We start from the raw sequence: 19,720 nt of genomic DNA, 5'->3' as shown, positions 1-19,720 counted from the left end.
AAACTGTATTGGACAGAATTAAGCAAATGCAGCCAAAAGCATCTCTATGTAATACAGATACAGATGTGCCCCGCTATCCAAAAGCAGAAAGTTCACATAAAAGCTTTTGTAAGCAGAAATGGTATAAAGTGAAGAAACAATCACCTTAGAACACATCTTGTTTCCCTGAGAGCTCAGTTGGTAAAGAATCTGCCTGCAATGCAGGAGACCCTGGTTTGCTTCCTGGGTCGGGAAGATCCCCCTGGAGAAGGGAGATGCTACCCACTCCAGTAATCTTGGGCTTTCCCTGTGGCTCAGCTGGTAAAGAATCCATCTGCAATGCAGGAGACCTAGGTTCAATTCCTGGGTTGGGAAGATCCCCTGGAGAAGGGAAAGGTTATCCACTCCAGTTTTCTGGCCTGGAGAATTCCATGGACTACATAGTCCATGGGGTTGCAAAGAGTCAGACACAACTGAGCGACTTTCACTTTTACTTACTATAAGACACACAAAATAAATGGAGATAAAGCACAGATGCTCACAGACACAGTTCAAAGCAACGGCGGCTTGATGCTGAGTGGGGATTCTGGGAAGAAGCTTGGCGGGGCCACTCTCCCTGCTCAGGATAGGAGCTTCCTCTATTAACATTTGCTGCAAAATGAATGCTGAATGCTGTTTGCTCTTTTCCTAGTTTTTCATAAAAGTGAAAATCCTTTTCAGATTTCTTTGACTAGTGAAATCAAAGTGAAGTAAACAGGTGTAAAGCAAACCTTCAAAAAGCCAAGGATATCTGTACTTTTAAAAGTACCATTGCTCTATTTGTTAAATTCTTAACAAGATTTTCTTTTCCTATGATCTCTTGCTCTCTCTTGCATCAGGTAAAAAACAAAATAAAACAAAAATTCGGTGAACTGAGGGTGACAAAAAGTGAAATTCTAGCTTAGCCAAAACAGTCTCCTATTTAGCAAAATGAAGGTTCTTCAATACTTGGTTTCCCTTCGCCCCCATATGTTCCAGGAACATGTTGAATTGCTCTGTAGCATCAGGTACTTCCAAGTTCTTAGGCATGAACGCTGATTCAGCACCCACCTTCCAGCCCTCCATGACAGCTGCTGGGATAAAGCACTGACTCCCTGGCTTTCATAGGATAAGTGACCCATCTTCTTCTCATGTCACCATTCACAGTCAGACTAAATGCTTCCACCACCTCCGAAGCTTCCCCAGGCCTCTCTTGTGAACCCCACCTCACAAGGATAGTTGGATGGCCACCCTCAGCCCTTCTGACCACGTCTGGTCTTTTTCTGGCTGTGCTGAAAGACATGCAGGATCTTAGCTCCCAACCAGGGATCGAACTCATGCCCCCTGCCGTCGAAGCGTGGAGTCATAACCACGAGACCACCAGGGAAGTTGCCTGACCACGTCTTATCTAGCAATTTACTCTCCACTTCCATTCAGACCTCCCCTACTGTCTGCAAGCTGCTTGAGGTCAGGATCTGTATCTCCTTCATCTCTGAAGCCCCTACCTCTGCAGAGACTCTCTCCCCACAAGCAGTCTTGTTTATACACACTCAGAAGTTTCCATATACCTCTTTTGGGTTTGGAAAATACAAGGACCAACCCATATCCCAGAAACCTGTGATACACTGCTGTTGGAATAAACACTCTAAGCTACAAACCCTTTCTCTCTCTCAGGAGTGCCTGGAGAAAACAACCAGGTCCTGGCAGGCTTGTCTCCAAGGACCCAGGAAGCCTCCCATCCGGATAGGGGCACTTGCGGTGTGTGTGCTGGGAGCCAGCGAGTGGGGGAGGCAGAGTCCTGTCACTTGCACCACTTCCTGCTCATCTGCACCAGGCCCGGACCTGCACTTGGGGGGTTAGGACAGAGGCAGAGAAAATGAAAAGACCAGAGGCAGGACTTCCGGACTATGAGCTCAGGCCGTGCAGGGTGTGTGAGGTGAGGCGGGGTGGGGATAGAGAGTCAGGTAGCATTGAACCTAGCATCTGCCTGGCTCCATACTCAGGTGAGAGGAGAGCTAAGATCATCCCCTCGGCAGAGGCCCCACTGCCCACCCTCACACCAACCCCAACAACTAGTCGCCAGGAGGATGCCGTGGTGGTGACCAAGATGGACATAGATGCGGGTGGAGATGGGAGGAGGGAAGAATGTAGCGTAGTTGAGGGACGGGAGCCAGGCCAGCTGAGCACAGACCCCAAGTCGCTGTGGGACAACTCAGAGAAGCAGCTTTTGTTATTTTCTCATTGTGACTCACAGCAAGAAATACATTTTAGGACTTCCCTGGGGGTCCAGGGGTTAAGACTCCATGCTTCCACTGTGGGGGGCATGGGTTTAATCCCTGGTCAGGGAACTAAGATCCCAAAAGCCTTGTGGAGTAGCCAAAAAAAAAAAAAAAAAAGAAATATATTTTACATCATGACCCAGTACCTATATTTACGCAGGCATATAGTAAAACTGAAATAAAGTCACAAAGCGGTGTGTACCATGCCACAGGTGAGGAAATCCAGCACACGCTGGTCTCACAGCTTACTAGTGGGTCACAGCTGGCAATTCGGAACAATTGGCCCTATTCAGTGTCAGCCATTTCAGAGAGCCTTCGAGCCTTTGGGATTCCTGCTCTGCACTGTGCTCCCAACCAGCTGCAAGTCGGCTGCATGCAGACACCGCACTCACGCTGGCTCTGGAGATGACAGGACTCGAAGGCCAAGTCACACACAAACCAGAGGACTGTCCGTAGGAGGCAGCAGCAATGAGGCCGTCACATGCCACCCAGATCCTCGACCTGAGGGCCTCCGGCTACCAGTGAGCACCAAGGATGAGCATCCTCCCGCCACCCGCAGCTGGACCGGAAAGCAGAGGGCAGTGTCCCTGCCTCTCCCAGCCTGCATACGCTGATGAGGCCCTGTGTCTTCTCCCCTCCATGGACCTGAGCTGAGCCTCTCCCCGCACCACGGCCCAGAGAGTGCCGGCCAGTGGCACTGTTCAGAAACAAGATGCCACTGCTGGGGACTTTCCTGGTGGTCCAGTGCTAAGCCTCGATGCTCCCAGTGCAGGGGGGCCTGGGTTCGATCCCTGGTCAGGGGACTGGATCCTGCATGCTGCCACTAAGAGTTCACAAGCTGCAACTAAAGTCTCAGCATACCTTGTCTGGAGATCCCACACACTACAATGAAGACTGAAGATGCTGCGTGCTGCGAGTGAGACCTGGCGCAGCCAAATAAATAAACGGAAAAAAATATTAAAATTTTAAAAATATGATGCTACTGCTCTTGGAAGCTTCCAGGCCTTCCTGAGGCTGGGCCAGAGGCACCTTTTGAGGAGGTCCCTTCAGATGCACCTGGAGCTTGTTTCAGAGCTGGTTGTTCTCCACTTAACAAACTAAAGCTTTAAGGAGATTCATGCACCTCCAATTTATTTCTTTAGAAAACATTTTTTTTGAAAATCTTCCAATCCCCTCTGAGAGCTCTGAGGGGAAAAATAAGCCACACTGAAAACATCCTAAGTTCCTACCACAATTATCCCAATGAGCTCCTGCGGGAGATCGGCTACAACCAATGAACAGTACAAAGCTATTTCCATAATGAAGGAGTGTGTAGCCCTCACCTACTTCACTGTGATTACAGCCCTCCTCCCTCCTACCTGGGCTGCAAAGGCTGTGGCCTGGTCTTCCACTGGTCTGGGAATCAGGAAACCAGCCAAGTAACTAGGGTGGGCTGAAGAGAGGTAGAACGTGGAAGTGAGGAGATTCCGGCAAGGAGCCACCACTGCCTCCATGTGCCCCTCTCTCCACCTGGTGCGGGGAGAACGCCCAGGGCATCCCACAGTGGAGCAGTCCTGCGATCCGCCAAGCACCTCTAGGAGCCGCTGGGCACTTGGGGAAAACTTGGAGGCAGGGGCATTCCCCAGTCTCCCCATGTCCCCCAGGCCTGGGCAGCAGGAACTGACTGGGAAACACAGCCCAGTGGCTGAAGTCTGTGTTGCCTGGCCAGGTGTACAGCAGACCCTTGACCATGAAGGCCGGGGGAATCTTAGTGCCTCAGTTTCTACATCTATCAGATGGGATGATCACCCTCTTGTCTTGGGCCTGCACATGAGCATTCTTGGTAAACTGCAAGATGCTTCCATGTGCAGAGTTATTACTGTCGCTCTGTAGAAAGGAAGAGATATGTACACAAAAGAATAAGTCAAAACAGCTGATCTAGGTTCTGGGAGCTGTTGCTGCTAAGGAATGTTGTCAGCCTTGCTGGAGGGGGGAAGATTAGGGGATCTGTCACCCTGTACTTCTCATTTTGGGGAGAGTCATTTCTTATACTACGGCCAGCAGAGATGCCCACTCACCCTGCTCTCCTGCTTGAGGAAAAGCCACCTTCTGGGGCAGGGGTTTGGGGAGAGTCGGAGAACCACCACGTGAAAGCGGAGAAGAAAGCAGAAGCTTAGAGAAGGGATGCAAGTCTTTCAAAGATACAGTCAGGAAGTGAGGAAGCCAATGGCCAATACTTATCCTGACCTGCCTGCCTGCAGCTACCCACCCAGCTCTGGTCTTGACATTAGCCCAAACAAGTAGCCCTTTCTTGGTTACTGCCCCGTTTGGAAAAGCAGCAGACATCAGGAATGCCTCGAAGAACAAAAGGCAGCAGAGGAAGGGCCCAGCAAGGAGGGCCTGGCTGAGAATGAAGAGCTCAGGGCAAGACCCTGGTGATCTGGAAAGTCAAAGTTGCTCAGTTGCGTCTGACTCTCTGCAACTCCCTGGACTATACAGTTCAGTTCAGTCGCTTAGTTGTGTCCGACTCTTTGCAACCCCATGGACTGCAGCACACCAGGCTTCCCTGTCTATCACCAACTCCTGGAGCTTGCTCAGACTCATGTCTGTTGAGTAGGTGACGCTATCCAACCATCTCATCCTCTGTCATCCCCTTCTCCTCCTACCTTCAGTCTTTCCCAGCATCAGGGTCCTTTCAAATGAGTCAGTTCTTTGCATCAAATGGCCAAAGTACTGGAGTTTTTCAGCTTAAACATCAGTCCTTCCAATGAATATTCAGGACTGATTTCCTTTAGAATGGACTGGTTTGATCTTGCAGTCCAAGGGACTCTCAAGAGTCTTCTCCAACACCACAGTTCAAAAGCATCAATTCTTTGGTGCTCAGCTTTCTGTAAAGTCCAACTCTCACATCCATACATGACTACTGGAAAAACCATAGCTTTGACTAGACGGACCTTGGTCAGCAAAGTAATGTCTATACAGTCCATGGGATTCTCCAAGTCAGAATATTGGAGTGGGTAGCCTTTCCCTTCTCCAGGGGATCTTCCCAAACCAGGGATCGAGCCCAGGTCTCCCATACTGCAGGCATTTCAGGTCGATTCTTTACCAGCTGAGCCACCAGGGAAGCCCAAGAATACTGGAGTGGGTAGCCTATCCCTTCTCCAGAGGATCTTCCTGACCCAGGAATTGAACCGGGGTCTCCTGCATTGCAGGCGGATTCTTTACCAACTGAGCTATGAGGAAGCCCTAGGTGGTCAGGAGCTTTACAGTAAACAGGCACTTCTGCTTCAAGACAGCACAAGGCCCCGTGTGGCCAGGGGGGTGCCAACCCAGGGGCCAGCCACTCAGTGATCCTGGTCTTGGGACGGCAAGTCTGAACCAGAGCCCACTCCCAGGGCCTTCCCAGAGGCCAGACAAGGGAAGCCCTCTCCAGGCATAGGGCTGAGTTTTAGAATCATGTACTCTTAGCCTGGCATTTCTGGGGTCTCACTGTGCAACCCCATGCTCTCTCATAACCTCTCTGAGCCTCAGTTTACACACCTGTAAAAGGATGGACCCCAAAATTCAGAGCTTAGCTGGTTCCCCCTCCCACTCAGCCAGAGCCTGAGCCCTGCAGGCAGCATCCTTGATAGAAGGGAGGCTCACCAGTGCACTGGGCAGCATCAAACCACCAGAGGCCTCTTGCTTTTAATCTAATAGCATAATGCCTGCAAAAGAGCTTAGCAAAATGAACGCATAACTAAAGGGGGTTATTATTAACCATCAACATTAGAGGCAACGCAAGAGAAGGCGACATGGAGCTGGAGATGGGCTTGCAGAGCCTGCTAAAGCAGCTGCAGGAGGAGCCAGGGTGAGGGGAGGGTGTTGCTGAGGGAGCCTGTGAGTGCCGGGCTCTCCCCTGGCGGGGCTAGACAGCAGTCGGAGAGTATGCTCAGGCCGAATGAGACCAAGAGGTATGCACGAGATACCAAAGGAGGAAAGGAACACCTCTTCCACCTCAGAGGAACCCAGCTTGCTGGGGTCTGCTGTTTGCAGGAGGCACACCTCCAACTCGGAGGGAGAGACCTTCTGCTTCCCTGAGGGGGAGCATATTTGTACTGGAAGGTTCAGAGAGGCTGTTCTGAACTTGTTTGCCTGGGGGCTCCTGCTTAATCATGGCGAAGAGCTCCTGTGAAGCCAAGGAGGGAGAGCCGGAGTTCAGGCAGGAGTTAACACATAGAAGGTCTGAGCTGAAGGGTCGTAAAGGCAGCCAAGGCTGGAAGATGGAGACAAGAGGAGAGCTTGAGGTCCAAGGTGGCCCAACTAGTTCAGGGCTCACGGTATGAAAAGCCAAGACCTTCTACTTGCCAGGTGAAAAAGCAAGTGTCCAGCCTGGCCCCTGGCAGGCAGCAGGACCTCATAATAGTTACCTTTCTAGGCTCAATGCCCTGTACTCAGGAATCTCAGACCAGAAAGCCCAACTTTGCACTCTTGTCTATGAAACTCTGCCTCCAGAGCCCCATCCCTTGTGCCCAAGAAGGCCCTGTGAGCCTCAACTCAGGCAAGGGAGCTCAGGGCAGGCTCTGCAGACAGAGGAGGGGCAGGGCCATGGGCTGGGTCCACTTACCCACAATCTCATTCTCTTCCAGATTGATATTCTCCAGCGCAGGCAGGGTGGTGAGCTGCTCGGGGAAGTCGTGGAACTGGTTCCGGGACAGGTCGATGGCCTTGAGGTGCTGCAGGGTGCTGACCTCATTGGGGAGGCGGTGCAGGAAGTTCCCTTCCAGGCGGAGTTCTGCCAGGTGGGAAGGAAGAGTAAGGAGGGGGGAAGTGGAAACAACCCAGAGACCACAGTGACTGCTGGCTGCCTGGGCCAGGAAAGCAGCGAGGAAACCCAGATCCAAAGGAAGTCTTCCCAAAGGGCGAATTCCACAGTCATGCAAAAGGAGGGGTAACCCCGACCACTGCCACCCATCATTCCAGCTGGGTGCCCTGCTTTTGGCTTTGGGAAGCAAGGCTCTCACCCCTGCTCAGGATGGGACATCTGGGGTCCTTCCTGAGGCTGGTTTAGGGGCCACAGAATCCTTGCATTGAGGTATCCAGAATGACCAGACAGGCCTTCCTTACTGCAGCTCAAACAGGCTCTTGATTTTGTTCCTCCCAGTCCCTCTCACCTGGACCACTCTGGCAGCCTCCTCCCTGGAGTCTTGCCTCCAGCCCCTTTCCAATCAACGCTGCACAGTGGGACCTATTTCACTTCATGAGCACAGCTCTGAGCTTGTAATTCTTCAGTGGATCCCCAAGGCCTCCTCCCTCAGGTAATCCAGACCCTTTATGTTAGGCCAAGGATCTGCAGGTCCAGCACTCACACTCAGGTCCAGGCCCGGCTGCCCTGGGATGATCTTCACACAACACAGGAGAATTCATACAACATCATCTTGCTGGACTCCACTGCAGTACTACAGAAGTGGTAACAGGAGCTCCTTTTCCCTTTGTTACTTACTACGAGTCCCAGACGCCACCAGGAGCAGATACTTATTGTCTCATTTGATCCTCAGAACAGCTCTGCAAGATTTGTCTTACTCTGTTCCATTTGATGGAAGCAGAAATGGTGACTTAGAGAGGTTAAGCAATTTGCCAAGATCACACCTCCAGGTGGCAGAGGAGCCAGGATTAGGAAGGCCTGGATGTCCTGGTACTGGTCACCAAACATGGGATAAACATGACCAAGGGGACAGGAGACAGGTGTGAACATTTAATGAGTGATGCTGTGTCCCAGGCAATGTATTAGTTATGCATGAAATCTCACAAATATCTCCCAATTTACGGATGAGAGGACTGAGGATCACAGAGGTCAAATAACCTGCCCAAAGGCACACACACCTGGCAGATCCCAACTGGTGGTCAGATGTTCCCCATGTTCCCTGAGATTCACGGATAAAAGAAGGAAGGGAGGAATTGAATGACAGTCCCATTTCCTCAGGGGAGTGGGGTCGGGGAGGGGTCCATCCAGGCACTGATATCAGGTCAGGGATGAGTGGAGCCTTCAGGGAGCAGAGGCTCTGGGGGAGGCTGGAGACACCTCCATGCAGAGGACAGTCTGCGAGGCCTGCTGGGGAGATGCGCCTGGGATCAGCCGGGGGCATCTCCGCAGTTGAGAAGCTGAAAAGCTTTTCATCTGACAGACAGTGTTTTAATGAAAACACGGCGTGCCCTGCCAGCTCTGTTTCTTTGCTGTTCAATAGCTTTTCTCCACATCTCTGTCTTGCTGCATTCATGACTCAAAGGCTCTTTAAATTCCCTGCCATCATGTGTGGCTATAATGAACATCATCCCCAGGCTTTTGCATCATCACGTCCTCTCCTCTCAGGGTTGGGGAGAAGCGGGAGGGCAGGGATCTTTTCTGTTCAGGCTCAGAGCCTGACAGACCCGTGGAAGGCTTGCTCTTGCAAGCTTTACAAACAAACGTCAACAACCCAGGTGTCAGAAGGTCAAGACTGTTCCCTCATCAGTGAGGTTAATTAAAAAGCCCAAGTTAGGACTTCCCTGGTAGTCCATTGACTAGGTATACACCTGCCAAGGCAGGTTCAATTCCTTCTCTGGGGAGATTCCACATGCCTCGGGGCAACTAAGCCCATGTACCACAACTACTGAGCCTGTGCTCTGGAGCCCGTGAGCCACAACTACTGAAGCTCAAGCGCCCCAGAGCCCGTGCTCTGCAACAAGAGAAGCCACCGCAATGAGAAGCCGGTGCTCCACACCTAGAGAGTAGCCCCCGCTCGCCACAACTAGAGAAAGCCCATACACGGAAAGGAGACCCAGCACAGCTAAAAATAAACAATAACATAAGTAAATAAAAAGTTTAGACAAAACTCCAAGTCAAACAAGGCATTCCTGTTTCAGGAACTGTTTGTTCAAGAACCACTCTGAACAGCAGGTTCTTCTTCCTAAGCTTTTTTTCGCCTCATGACTTTCTGGCTTGCTTCCATCTGGGTGAACCCCATTCTAGAAAAGGGCAACTTTTACTTCTATCAAATTACAGATTATTTGCTCATTAGGTGGTCCATCCCAAAAGTACAACAGATCCTCCTGACATGCGCTATCTGGATACCTCAGGTCCTCTTGGGAGGAGCAGACAGGATCTGACGGCACAGGGGACTGATTACATCATGATCAGCAGAGCAAACTGTCTTGAATACTCACCACATGCCGGTACCCTCTTTTCAATGTTACCATGTTTTACCTCAACTTAATCCTTACGATGACCCACTGAAGTGCTGTAAAATGGATCGCACCATATGGATCAGGACATTAGAAACAGCAGAACCAGGTTCTGACCTGAGGCCAGTGTGGCTCTAGGTTCTGCAATTATAGTCATGCCACTTACTGATTCTCCACACCCTCCCGACACACACACAGGGTTGCTTGGCTGGGTACCACGGACAATGTTTGCAGCTGGTTTATCCGGGAGAAGCTTCAGAAAGATGCGCTACTTAAAATTAGATCTTCTTGCTGAAATTTACTGTCATCAAGGGAGATTATTGTTGTCACTGTTTTAATATTTTCCCCACTCTGTGCACAGCCCTCCTGGGCCATATTTGTGCTGAGTTATCTTGTCAAGAAAATTCAGGTCTGGCCCTCCATTACCACTGAAGGCAGCAAGTCGTCTAGCACTCAGGCATGTGAACAGTGCCAATAACCATCATGGACACTCAATGCTATACCAACTGTAAATACAAGATTTTGTTGTTTGAAGCCACTGAGATTTAAAATTATTTGTTCCTAATGCAAAACTCAGAAAACTCAGCAGTGGCCACAGGACTGGTAAAGGTCAGTTTTCATTCCAATCCCAAAGAAAGGCAATGCCAAAGAATGCTCAGACTACCACACAATTGCACTCATCTCCCACGCTAGTAAAGTAATGCTCAAAATTCTCCAAGCCAGGCTTCAGCAATACGTTAACTGTGAACTTCCAGATGTTCAAGCTGGTTTTAGAAAAGGCAAAGAAACCAGAGATCAAATTGCCAACAACCGCTGGATCATCAAAAAAGCAAGAGAGTTCCAGAAAAACATTTATTTCTGCTTTATTGACTATGCCAAAGCCTTTGACTGTGTGGATCACAATAAACTGTGGAAAATTCTGAAAGAAATGGAAATACCAGACCACCTGACCTGCCTCTTGAGAAATCTATATGCAGGTCAGGAAGCAACAGTTAGAACTGGACATGAAACAACAGACTGGTTTCAAATAGGAAAAGGAGTACGTCAAGGCTGTATATTGTCACCCTGCTTATTTAACTTATATGCGGAGTACATCATGAAAAATGCTGGACTGGATGAAGCATAAGCTGGAATCAAGATTGCCGGGAGAAATATCAATAACCTCAGATATGTAGATGACACCACCCTTATGGCAGAAAGTGAAGAGGAACTAAAAAGCCTCTTGATGAAAGTGAAAGAGGAGAGTGAAAAAGTTGGCCTAAAGCTCAACATTCAAAAAACGAAGATCATGGCATCTGGTCCCATCACTTCATGGCAAATAGATGGGGAAACAGTGGAAACAGTGGCTGAATTTATTTTTCTGGGCTCCAAAATCACTGCAGATGGTGACTGCAGTCATGAAATTAAAAGACACTTACTCCTTGGAAGGAAAGTTATGACCAACCTAGATAGCATATTCAAAAGCAGAGACATTACTCTGCCAACAAAGGTCCGTCTAGTCAAGGCTATGGTTTTTCCTGTGGTCATGTATGGATGTGAGAGTTGGACTGTGAAGAAGGCAGAGCGCCGAAGAATTGATGCTTTTGAACTGTGGTGTTGGAGAAGACTCTTGAGAGTCCCTTGGACTGCAAGGAAATCCAACCAGTCCATTCTAAAGGAGATCAGTCCTGGGATTTCTTTGGAAGGAATGATGCTGACGCTGAAACTCCAGTACTTTGGCCACCTCATGCGAAGAGTTGACTCATTGGAAAAGACTCTGATTCTGGGAGGGATTGGGGGCAGGAGGAGAAGGGGAAAACAGAGGATAAGATGGCTGGATGGCATCACTGACTCGATGGACGTGAGTCTGAGTGAACTCCGGGAGTTGGTGATGGACAGGGAGGCCTGGTGTGCTGCAATTGATGGGGTCGCAAAGAGTCGGACACAACTGAGTGACTGAACTGAACTGAACTGAACTGAACTGAATGCAAAACTAAGGTTTCCCTGGTGGCTCAGATGATAAAGAATCCACCTGCAATGCAGGAGACCCCAGTTTGATCCCTGTGTTGGGAAGATGCCCTGGAGAAAGGAATGGCAACCCACTCCAGTATACTTGCCTGGAGAATTCCACAGACAGAGGAGCCTGGCAGGCTACAGTCCATGGGGTCGCAAAGAGTCAGACAAAACTGAGCGACTTTTACTTTCACTTTAATCCAAAGCTGGCCTATCATAACCGATACAGTTTGTTTCACTTTAAACACATCTTCTACTGATAAAAAGCAATGCATGCTCATTGTAAAAATAGAGACAAAAATATGGAACACGGAAAATGAAAATCCTGTTTCCACCCCTAGACTAGTATTCACTAGTCTATATTTTTCTATGTACATACTAATAGATAGATGGATGGATAGATATTATTTTTAAAAAACAAATGGAGGAGGACTTCCCTGGTGGTTCCAGTGGCTAAGACCCCATGCTCCCAATGCAGGTGGCCCAGGTCCAATCCTTGGTCAGGGAACTAGATCCCACATACTGTAACTAAGAGTTCCCATGCCACAGCTAAAGATCCCACATGCCTCAACGAAGACCCGGTGCACCCAAATAAATAAATATTGTTAAAAATGGAACCATAGCCTGTGTACTCTTTTGATTCCTGCTTTTGTACTCAATAAAGGCAAGGCAGGTTTCCAAATCATCGCTTGGTATATCCTCCTCTAGAGATCACTGCTGTCAAGATTGAGACTTGGGGCTACAAAATCACACCCTTGCCCAGCTTCTTGTTCCCCAGGGAAGGTTGCTCTCTGAAGTCCAGCCTGTTTTTTTAGCTCCAGGCTCTAAGGCGATGCTCAGCTGCAAGGAGGAGCTGAGTCTGCCTGAGAGGCAGCCTCCTCACCAGCTCAGAAGCATCACTGAAAAGCAAAAGGCACAGAGGGAATTGTGGCTGGAAAGCAGGGTTTGCACCCCTGGCATTCAGCTCCTTGGTTGCATTAGGGTAATCAGAGGGGCTGTGCTGAAACTGGGAAGGAAGGGAAAGCTTTCCATTACTGATCTTCAAAGGGGGCCCGGATCTGTACTAGAAAGGCAGTGTGAACCCACGCCAGTGAGTCAGGCTCCTGCTGGGTTAACAAAGTATTGAAGTGCTGGGATTGGATGGGGGAGGGGGTTCCAGGCAAAAGCTCTTATGACAGATACCCAGTCTTTCAGGATATGGGGCTTGAAACAAAAAGGAATAATGATGGCTAACATCTAAGGAGCAGCACTCTGCTCCAGGCACTTGTTTCCTGGGGTTTACACACAATCATCATTTTCATTTTACTATCATCTGCTACCTTCAATTTACAAAGAGATGAAATAACTTGTCCAAGGTCACACAGAACCCCAAACTCTCCCCTAGCTAATCTGACTCTCCTCTCCCAACCCCTGAACTAGGATGCAAACCCCAGCCAGCTTCCCCAAGAGAAGTGGGCCTTCTTTTTTCCAGTTTTGCGTGCCTAATTCCTGCTGCACCTGTCCTCAGAGTAGATCCTCAGCAAGTCTCTGCTTATTTAGTGGTGAATGAATGACAGGCTGAAAACCAAGAGGGCCTGGTACTGACCTAACTCGTCACATGTCCTTAGGCCCATCCTCTCCCTGAAGAGCCTCTGTGGGAAGGTCCTCCCTGCCCATTCACAGCACGGCTGTGAGAATGAGTTGTGAGTCTTGTGAAAAGCAGGATGTGTGGCAAAATATAGACATTTATTAGGCACCTACTGTGTGCTCAGTCCCATATTTGAAAATGAAAAGGATAATCTCTGAAAAGTAGAAGCACTCAATAAATGGAACTGTCTCTGTTAGAGGGGTATGAGATCCACAAGACTTAATTACTGGATTATGGAGCTTTTTGTGGGGAAAAGATATTAAAAGCTAACATGAAAGGCAAGAATCAAAAGATAAAAGAAGAGAAGGTGGTTGCTCCTGGGACACATGGCTTCCAGGAAAATCAAACAGACTTTCACAATTATGCCCAGGGTCTCAATGCCCTCTTGGCCCAGGGAGCTATATTCAAGGAGCTCCTTCTTCCTGCTGTCTTGTGCCAGGGTTCAAACAACCTAGGCTCTCAGGACAGACAGGGGCTCTGGGAGAAGTTCCTCTATCCCACTCCCCAGACTGTCCCCCGCCTGAGAGCAGACAGGCCTGACATTCCCGTATCTACTATCTCTTCTGAACTGTGGTTTCTGGTGTTGGCTAGATGGATCTCTCCTTCCCCCAAGCTCCTTGTATTATTTCTGCATCATCCTTATCTTGGACAATTGTCAGGGCTGATTCAGGGGCCTCAGACTGTCTCCCAGGGGAGAGACAGGCCCTGCCGATTCCATTAAGGGACCGATGTGGCCGGCCGGTAGTAATTACTCAGCCTGGTAGTAAAGGAATGCACCAGCTCCAAAAATACCCACCGACTGAGGATCGATCAGCACCTTGGCTGCTGGGACCCTGTATCACTGAGCAATTACTGTTCTGCCTGCAAGGGTCCTCCTGCAGGGCAGAGTCAGCGGGATGGGTTGGACAATGATTGTCCTTCAAATGGCCCATATTCAGCACTGAGGATGCTTCGCACAGACAGTTGCTGCCTATGGGGGACAGAGGGGAAAGGAGTGAAGTTTCTGAAAGCCACATCCACTTCTTGGGTAGACAGAAAGAAAGGGGAGAAAACTCTTCTGACTGAGGAGTCTGGGACAGACTAAACTGAGGTGCTAATCGTCCCACCCCCATGAAAAGGATAATGTGGGTCTCACTGTACCGACAGGAACCAGTTCCTAAAATCTATCGCCAAGTAAAAGCAGCAAGTTGCAAAACTGTACAGACACTCACTCCCATCAGTCGTTTATTAAGGAGCTCTGGATCTGGACCCACAGTCCTGACCCCGTCCTCTCACTGTGTGACCTCGGACAAGTTCCTTAAGCTCTCTGTGCCTTAGTTTCCTCATGGAAAACAAAGATAATAAGCGTACTGACTTCCCAGAGGCTCCAGACTTGAAGTAAACATCCCCTCACATTATGAAGTGGCTCTGTGCTTACACACCTGCCTCCTCGGAAGACTGTGAGCCTCTCAAGGTCTAGCTCTTGGTTTTCTTATCCTTCCCAAGTGTTGCTGCTACTGTTAGGGGGCACACACTGACTGAAGCCGCCCACCCTGGCCAGGCACCATAGTAACCATTTGCATGAGTTATTTTATGACAGGAGGTCCTGGTAAGGAACACGGAACTAATAAGCCACCACCAACCGAAGAGTTCGGGAAAGGTCAAAAGGAGACACCACGTGTCCAACCACCTCCCAGAATCCTCTCTGGCATCCATCTGGGCTGAACAAGGCATGCACCACCAGGAAGGACTCTCAGTCAGAATGAGTGGCTAAGGACAACCCAGAAACTAATCCCATCACCCTAAAACCTGAGACTGAGCCATGTAGCAGAGCTGTTTTCCTGGGTTCCCTTACCCTACTGCTCTCCACCCGGGTGCCCTTTCCCAGTAAAATCTCTTGCTTTGTCAGCACATGTGTCTCCTCGGACAATTCATTTCTGAGGGTTAGACAAGAGCCTAGTCTTGGGCCCTGGAAGGGGTCCCCCTTCCTGCAACACTATGACAGTGAAATGAGATGACACACGTAAAACCCTCAGTGTGGAGCTGGGGGTGCTAAGTGCCCCGTGAATTTAGGTCCAGTGTTATCAGTCACTTGTTCATGCCCTTGCCAGGTCCAGAACAGGTGCTCAGGAGAACCCAGTGAATTGAGCTCAAAAGCAAGCTGTGAGACTGAATATACACACAGACAATGGCCAGATCAAGTATAAAAATAGATCTGTGACCAACAACCTGCAGCATCCTGTCCAGGAAATCATCCCGTTAGTAAAGCAACCACCCAGGATGCTAGCCTTCTGTTAAGTCAGACTTGTAGGCAGTCAGACTACCATCTCCATCAACTATCCAGGAAACCAAATAACATCCTCTGTTAACAGTTGGCCTCAAATGGCCAGAACTTGATTACTAACTGAGTTTCCCTAATGTTTATCCCAATATCCCATTTAGGACCAATCAGAGACAGCCAGAAGTACATCCTAAGCAACCACATAGGACTCCCTGCAGCCAGCTGGCCCGCCTGCCTCCAGCTTCCCTGGGCTCCCAGCCTGCCTTCAGGTACACCTGAAGCCTTCTCCCTTTCATCCACTATATAAGCCTTTCAACCCCTCTGTCTGCCTTTGACTCCCTGCTAAATGCAAGTGACAGTGGCTGAATTCTTGGCTAGAGCAAGCTCTGAATGAAATGCCTCTGCTGGTTCTCATTTGGATGGTCTTTGTCTATTTCTGCAGGTGTGTCTTGGACACCTCTGGCCTGGCAGACTCAGGATACACTCAATAAAAAGATCTGAATGACCTGCATCGGGAGGAAGTGGAGAGATGGGAACATGGGAGGAGGAGATGGGCCAGAGGAGCCACAACCAGACATAGGGACCTACTCTCGGCAGAGCCTACTTGCCCTTTGGACAATCTGTGCCATTGTCCATCTCAGATCTTGCTTTTTCCCACTATAAGTTGAGTGAAAGATGTCAAGGGGATGTAACCATTAAAGATGACCCTGGTGGTCCAGTGGTTAGGACCTAGCACTTCCACTGCAGAGGGCGGGGTGCAGGGCACAAGTTGGATCCCTGATTGGGAAACTAAGATCTTGCATGCTGCATGATGTAGCTAAAAAATAAAAAAATAACGCGAAAAAAAAAAAAAGACCATCCAACTTCAAATGGGCCATGACTCCAGCTAAAGAGTGTCCAGGATACGCATAGGAGACCACTTGACAGGCACAGGCAGGGAGTAAGCAGGCCGCTTTCTCCCCAACACTGAGGTAGCCAATCTTGTCTGTCAAGAACCCACAAGAGGATGCTAGCAGGTGTTGAGGAGCCCAGCAAAGCCTATTCAAGCCTCCTCGTCACACTTGAAAGGAAAAGCTTTTACTATTTGAAAGAGAAGCCAGAATAAAGGCTGGGACTCAGAGCCATCACTGTGGAAGCCAGGTGAGTCTCTCCGTGCCAGCCCCTCTATTCCTGGTCACCCTTCCTGGGTCCACTGCTGCCTCTGTGAAATCCAATCACTGGGCACACCAGGGCCTTCTCTTTATAACCCAAGGTGGTATGGGGGAGACAGGAGTACCACAGCACAGGAGGGAGGGCAAACAGCATCCTTCTACAGACCTCTGATGGAAGGGTATCATGATAAGTATATTTTCACAACTGACTGATGGAAGGGTATCATGATAAGTATATTTTCACGACTGAGGCACAAATATAGGGACCCTAAGTGTATTTCTCTGGCACTTGCTGCTGTGTCCCCTGGAAAGGGCCTGCTCACTCATTCCACAAGGTGCTGCCAAATGTCAAGTCCTCTCCAGGAGGCCCTTGAGCTAACTAATGCAGGTGGTCTGGAAAGGCAATCCCGGCTGCAGAGTGGGTGATGTGAGTGTCCTGCTAGAAGACCCTGGACACATCGCTTCTTTCCCTGACCTTCTTTTTCCACTGTGAGATGAGATGGCAGAAACAGCTCTAATATTTTATGGGAGATTCTCTCAACTAGTTAAGTCTAACTTACAAAATGTGTTTTATTGGCTTCCACGTTACAGTAAAAATGGATAAATTTCACATAAAGATCCATCTTTCTAGCTTCAATTGACTAAAACAATCAGAACAATCCCAGGGACTTTCCTGATGGTCCAGAGGTTAAGATTCCATACTTTCACTGCAGGAGGCACAGGTTTGATCCCCACTTGGGGAGCTAAGTTCCCACATGCTGCACGATGTGGCCAAAAAATAGAAGAAGGAAAAAAAGAACAATCCCATGGCACGTCTGGCAGAAGCTGAGCAGGGCAGGTACCAGCTGGCCACAGTACCACCACTCCTTCTTATCATTACCAATCTGAGTCACTCATAACTTACATGCTAGTCTCTTTGGCATTTTAGTTCAGTTCAGTTCAGTTTGGCATTTGCGTTGGTCTAAACTATGGTCTCAATTTTGGCTGCCAGCACTTTAGAATGATTGATTTAGGTTTTAACAGATGCCTACACCCAGACCCACACCCAGACATTCTGATTCAATGGGTCTTGGAGTAAAGCCGAGGCAAATCGATTCTAATTTCAGCCAGGCTGAGAGCTGCCTGTGGTCCAAGGGCCCCACTGGCTAGAAGGACCCATCTCACCTGTGTAAAGAAGCAGCCACCAGAAAAGGAAGGATGGTAAAATGGTCCTGGTGAAAACCACCCACAGATGCTCCTGGGAAACATGTCTTGCCCTGGGATTCCTTGACTCACCCTCTATCATAAGCACTTTAACATTTTAGGCACAAATGCAAAGAGCTTTGTGAGCTTCAGTCAGAAACGACCACACAGATCAATCCCTCCTCCCCGCCCTGTGTCTGCACCCAGTCCAGGTCCCGCCTGTAGCTTTCTCCGGAACCACTGTCTAAGCTACTTCCTGTCCCTGGCCCAGGTTTGCCAATTCATGCCTCCCTCTCCTCTCTGGGCTCCGCCAGAGTCCACATCTCCTCTGGGAGGCTGCAGGAAATAGGCTGTTCAGGTCCCTCAGATTCCATCAGCAGCATTTTACATACTGGTTTCTCTAAACAGACTCTAAGACCCCATTCATGCCCCTAACAGAGAATTCCAGAAGGCAGGAATCACCTCTCCTGTGCCCTCCCCAATTCTCCCCCCAACCCCACCATTTCATAAACACACACCAAGCGCCCAGGCTGCAGCTGCACCCCACAGGTCATTGGGCTGAGCAGCAGTGAACTCCCGCAGAAGGATGAGGGATTCGCAGAAAGGATGAAGAAGTGGGGAGTAGACATGCAGTGGCCACGGCATCCTGCTTCTCCAGCTGGAGGAGAAATTTCATATGTACCTATAACGCCCACCCGTCAGCCTCCTGCTCACCTCTCTGCCAAGCACCCAAGTCCACTTGCTCTGCGTGTGCACAGCAGAGAAAACAACATCCCTGACATGTCACTCCTGAACTGAAAAAGCAACATGGGAAAGCAGCGCTAGATTGGTGGGGGGCAGAAGGGGGCTCATTAACAAGTCTACTGAGAAAAAACTATTCCAGAGCTGCAAGACCCCAAATACCCTGCTGGTCTATTCAAAACGAAAGAATCACCCGGCCTTAACCATGAGTCAATCTGATTCACAGCCAGCTAGAGGTAGGGGAGATATCCAGGCCGCAGGGAGGACACGGGTCCACCCTTAAAGGCCCTCCTTGGGAACTGTTTCCTGAGACTAGCTGACCAGGGGACCAGCCCTGATGACAGTTCCCAGAGAGGGTCAGAGCCTTCAGGGTAAGAGCCAGAATGCCCTCCCGGCCTACCTCGGAGCTGACAGAACGTGGTCATGAACTTGCTGGTGAGGGACTTGAGCTCGTTGTTGGCCAGCGTGATGAGGTGAATCTGGTCAGTGACATTTCGCAGGACCTTGTAGATGCCGATAGGGAAGGAAACCAGCTTGCACTCGGCCAGGTCTGCAGTCAAAGGACAAAGACCAGAGTTAGCAGCCACAGTTGACCGCGGACTTGCCCCCAACCCCAAAGACCCTGACCCTGTCTCTCCTACTGCCTCCCTTCTCCCCCACCCATCTTCCCTGTGCCAGGCTCGAGACCTTCTCCTCTCTCCTCCAAGAGCCTTCGTTACCATTCACCACACTTGTCCCCATCTAGCTCCCTGAACTTAGGGCTGATTCTAGCATGTTCTCTAATAGCACAGCCTGCTAGCCAGAATGCAGAAGGCAGAGCTCTGCCAGCACACCGATGACCAGGCCACATGGCCATGCGCCTGAGGCCCTGCAGCTGCAGGACCCACACGTCCCTCCGGGATCATCAGACTCGACAGTGAAGTCACAGTCTTAAGAGTGCTTTATAACACCCTACTTCTGTGAAAAGAGGCAATTCACAGAGACTTTGTGGTTTGACCTTCTTCCCTGTCCTGTCACTCTGAAAACAGGTCTGCCTAAGAGGCAGCAGGGAAGCCTCTCTGAAGAATAGTCTGGTAGTTCTTTGAATGGTTAAACCTAGTTAGCACATGACCCAGCAATTCCACTCCTGGGTGTATATCTGGGAAAGATGAAACCACGTGTCCACCCAAAACAGTTCCCATGTTCACAGCAGCATTACTCGTGTTGTTGTCCAGTTGCTAAATGTCTGACTCTTTGCGACCCCAGGGACTGCATCACACCAGGCTCGCCTGTCCTTCACTAACAGTGTGCTCAAACTCATGTCCATTGAGTC

At 49.6% G+C, this 19,720-nt stretch overlaps 1 protein-coding gene across 1 annotated transcript in view; it reads right to left on the bottom strand.

Annotated features, from left to right (window-relative positions):
* Window positions 1–19,720, bottom strand: part of LRRC20 (leucine rich repeat containing 20) — a 74,271-nt gene that overhangs the window by 17,687 nt on the left and 36,864 nt on the right. Inside the window, exons 3-4 of the mRNA XM_052640231.1 lie at window positions 18,809–18,958; window positions 6,862–7,029 (exon numbers count right to left, since the gene is read on the bottom strand). Coding sequence (XP_052496191.1) covers window positions 6,862–7,029; window positions 18,809–18,958 — 318 coding nt within the window. The remainder of the gene's footprint in view (window positions 1–6,861; window positions 7,030–18,808; window positions 18,959–19,720) is intronic.

Source organism: Budorcas taxicolor, chromosome 5 (genome assembly GCF_023091745.1).
Source record: "Budorcas taxicolor isolate Tak-1 chromosome 5, Takin1.1, whole genome shotgun sequence".
In the NCBI taxonomy this organism is placed as follows: Eukaryota; Metazoa; Chordata; class Mammalia; order Artiodactyla; family Bovidae; genus Budorcas; species Budorcas taxicolor.
The sequence above is the reverse complement of the archived record's forward strand: the minus strand, read 5'-3'. Positions and strand labels throughout refer to the sequence as shown.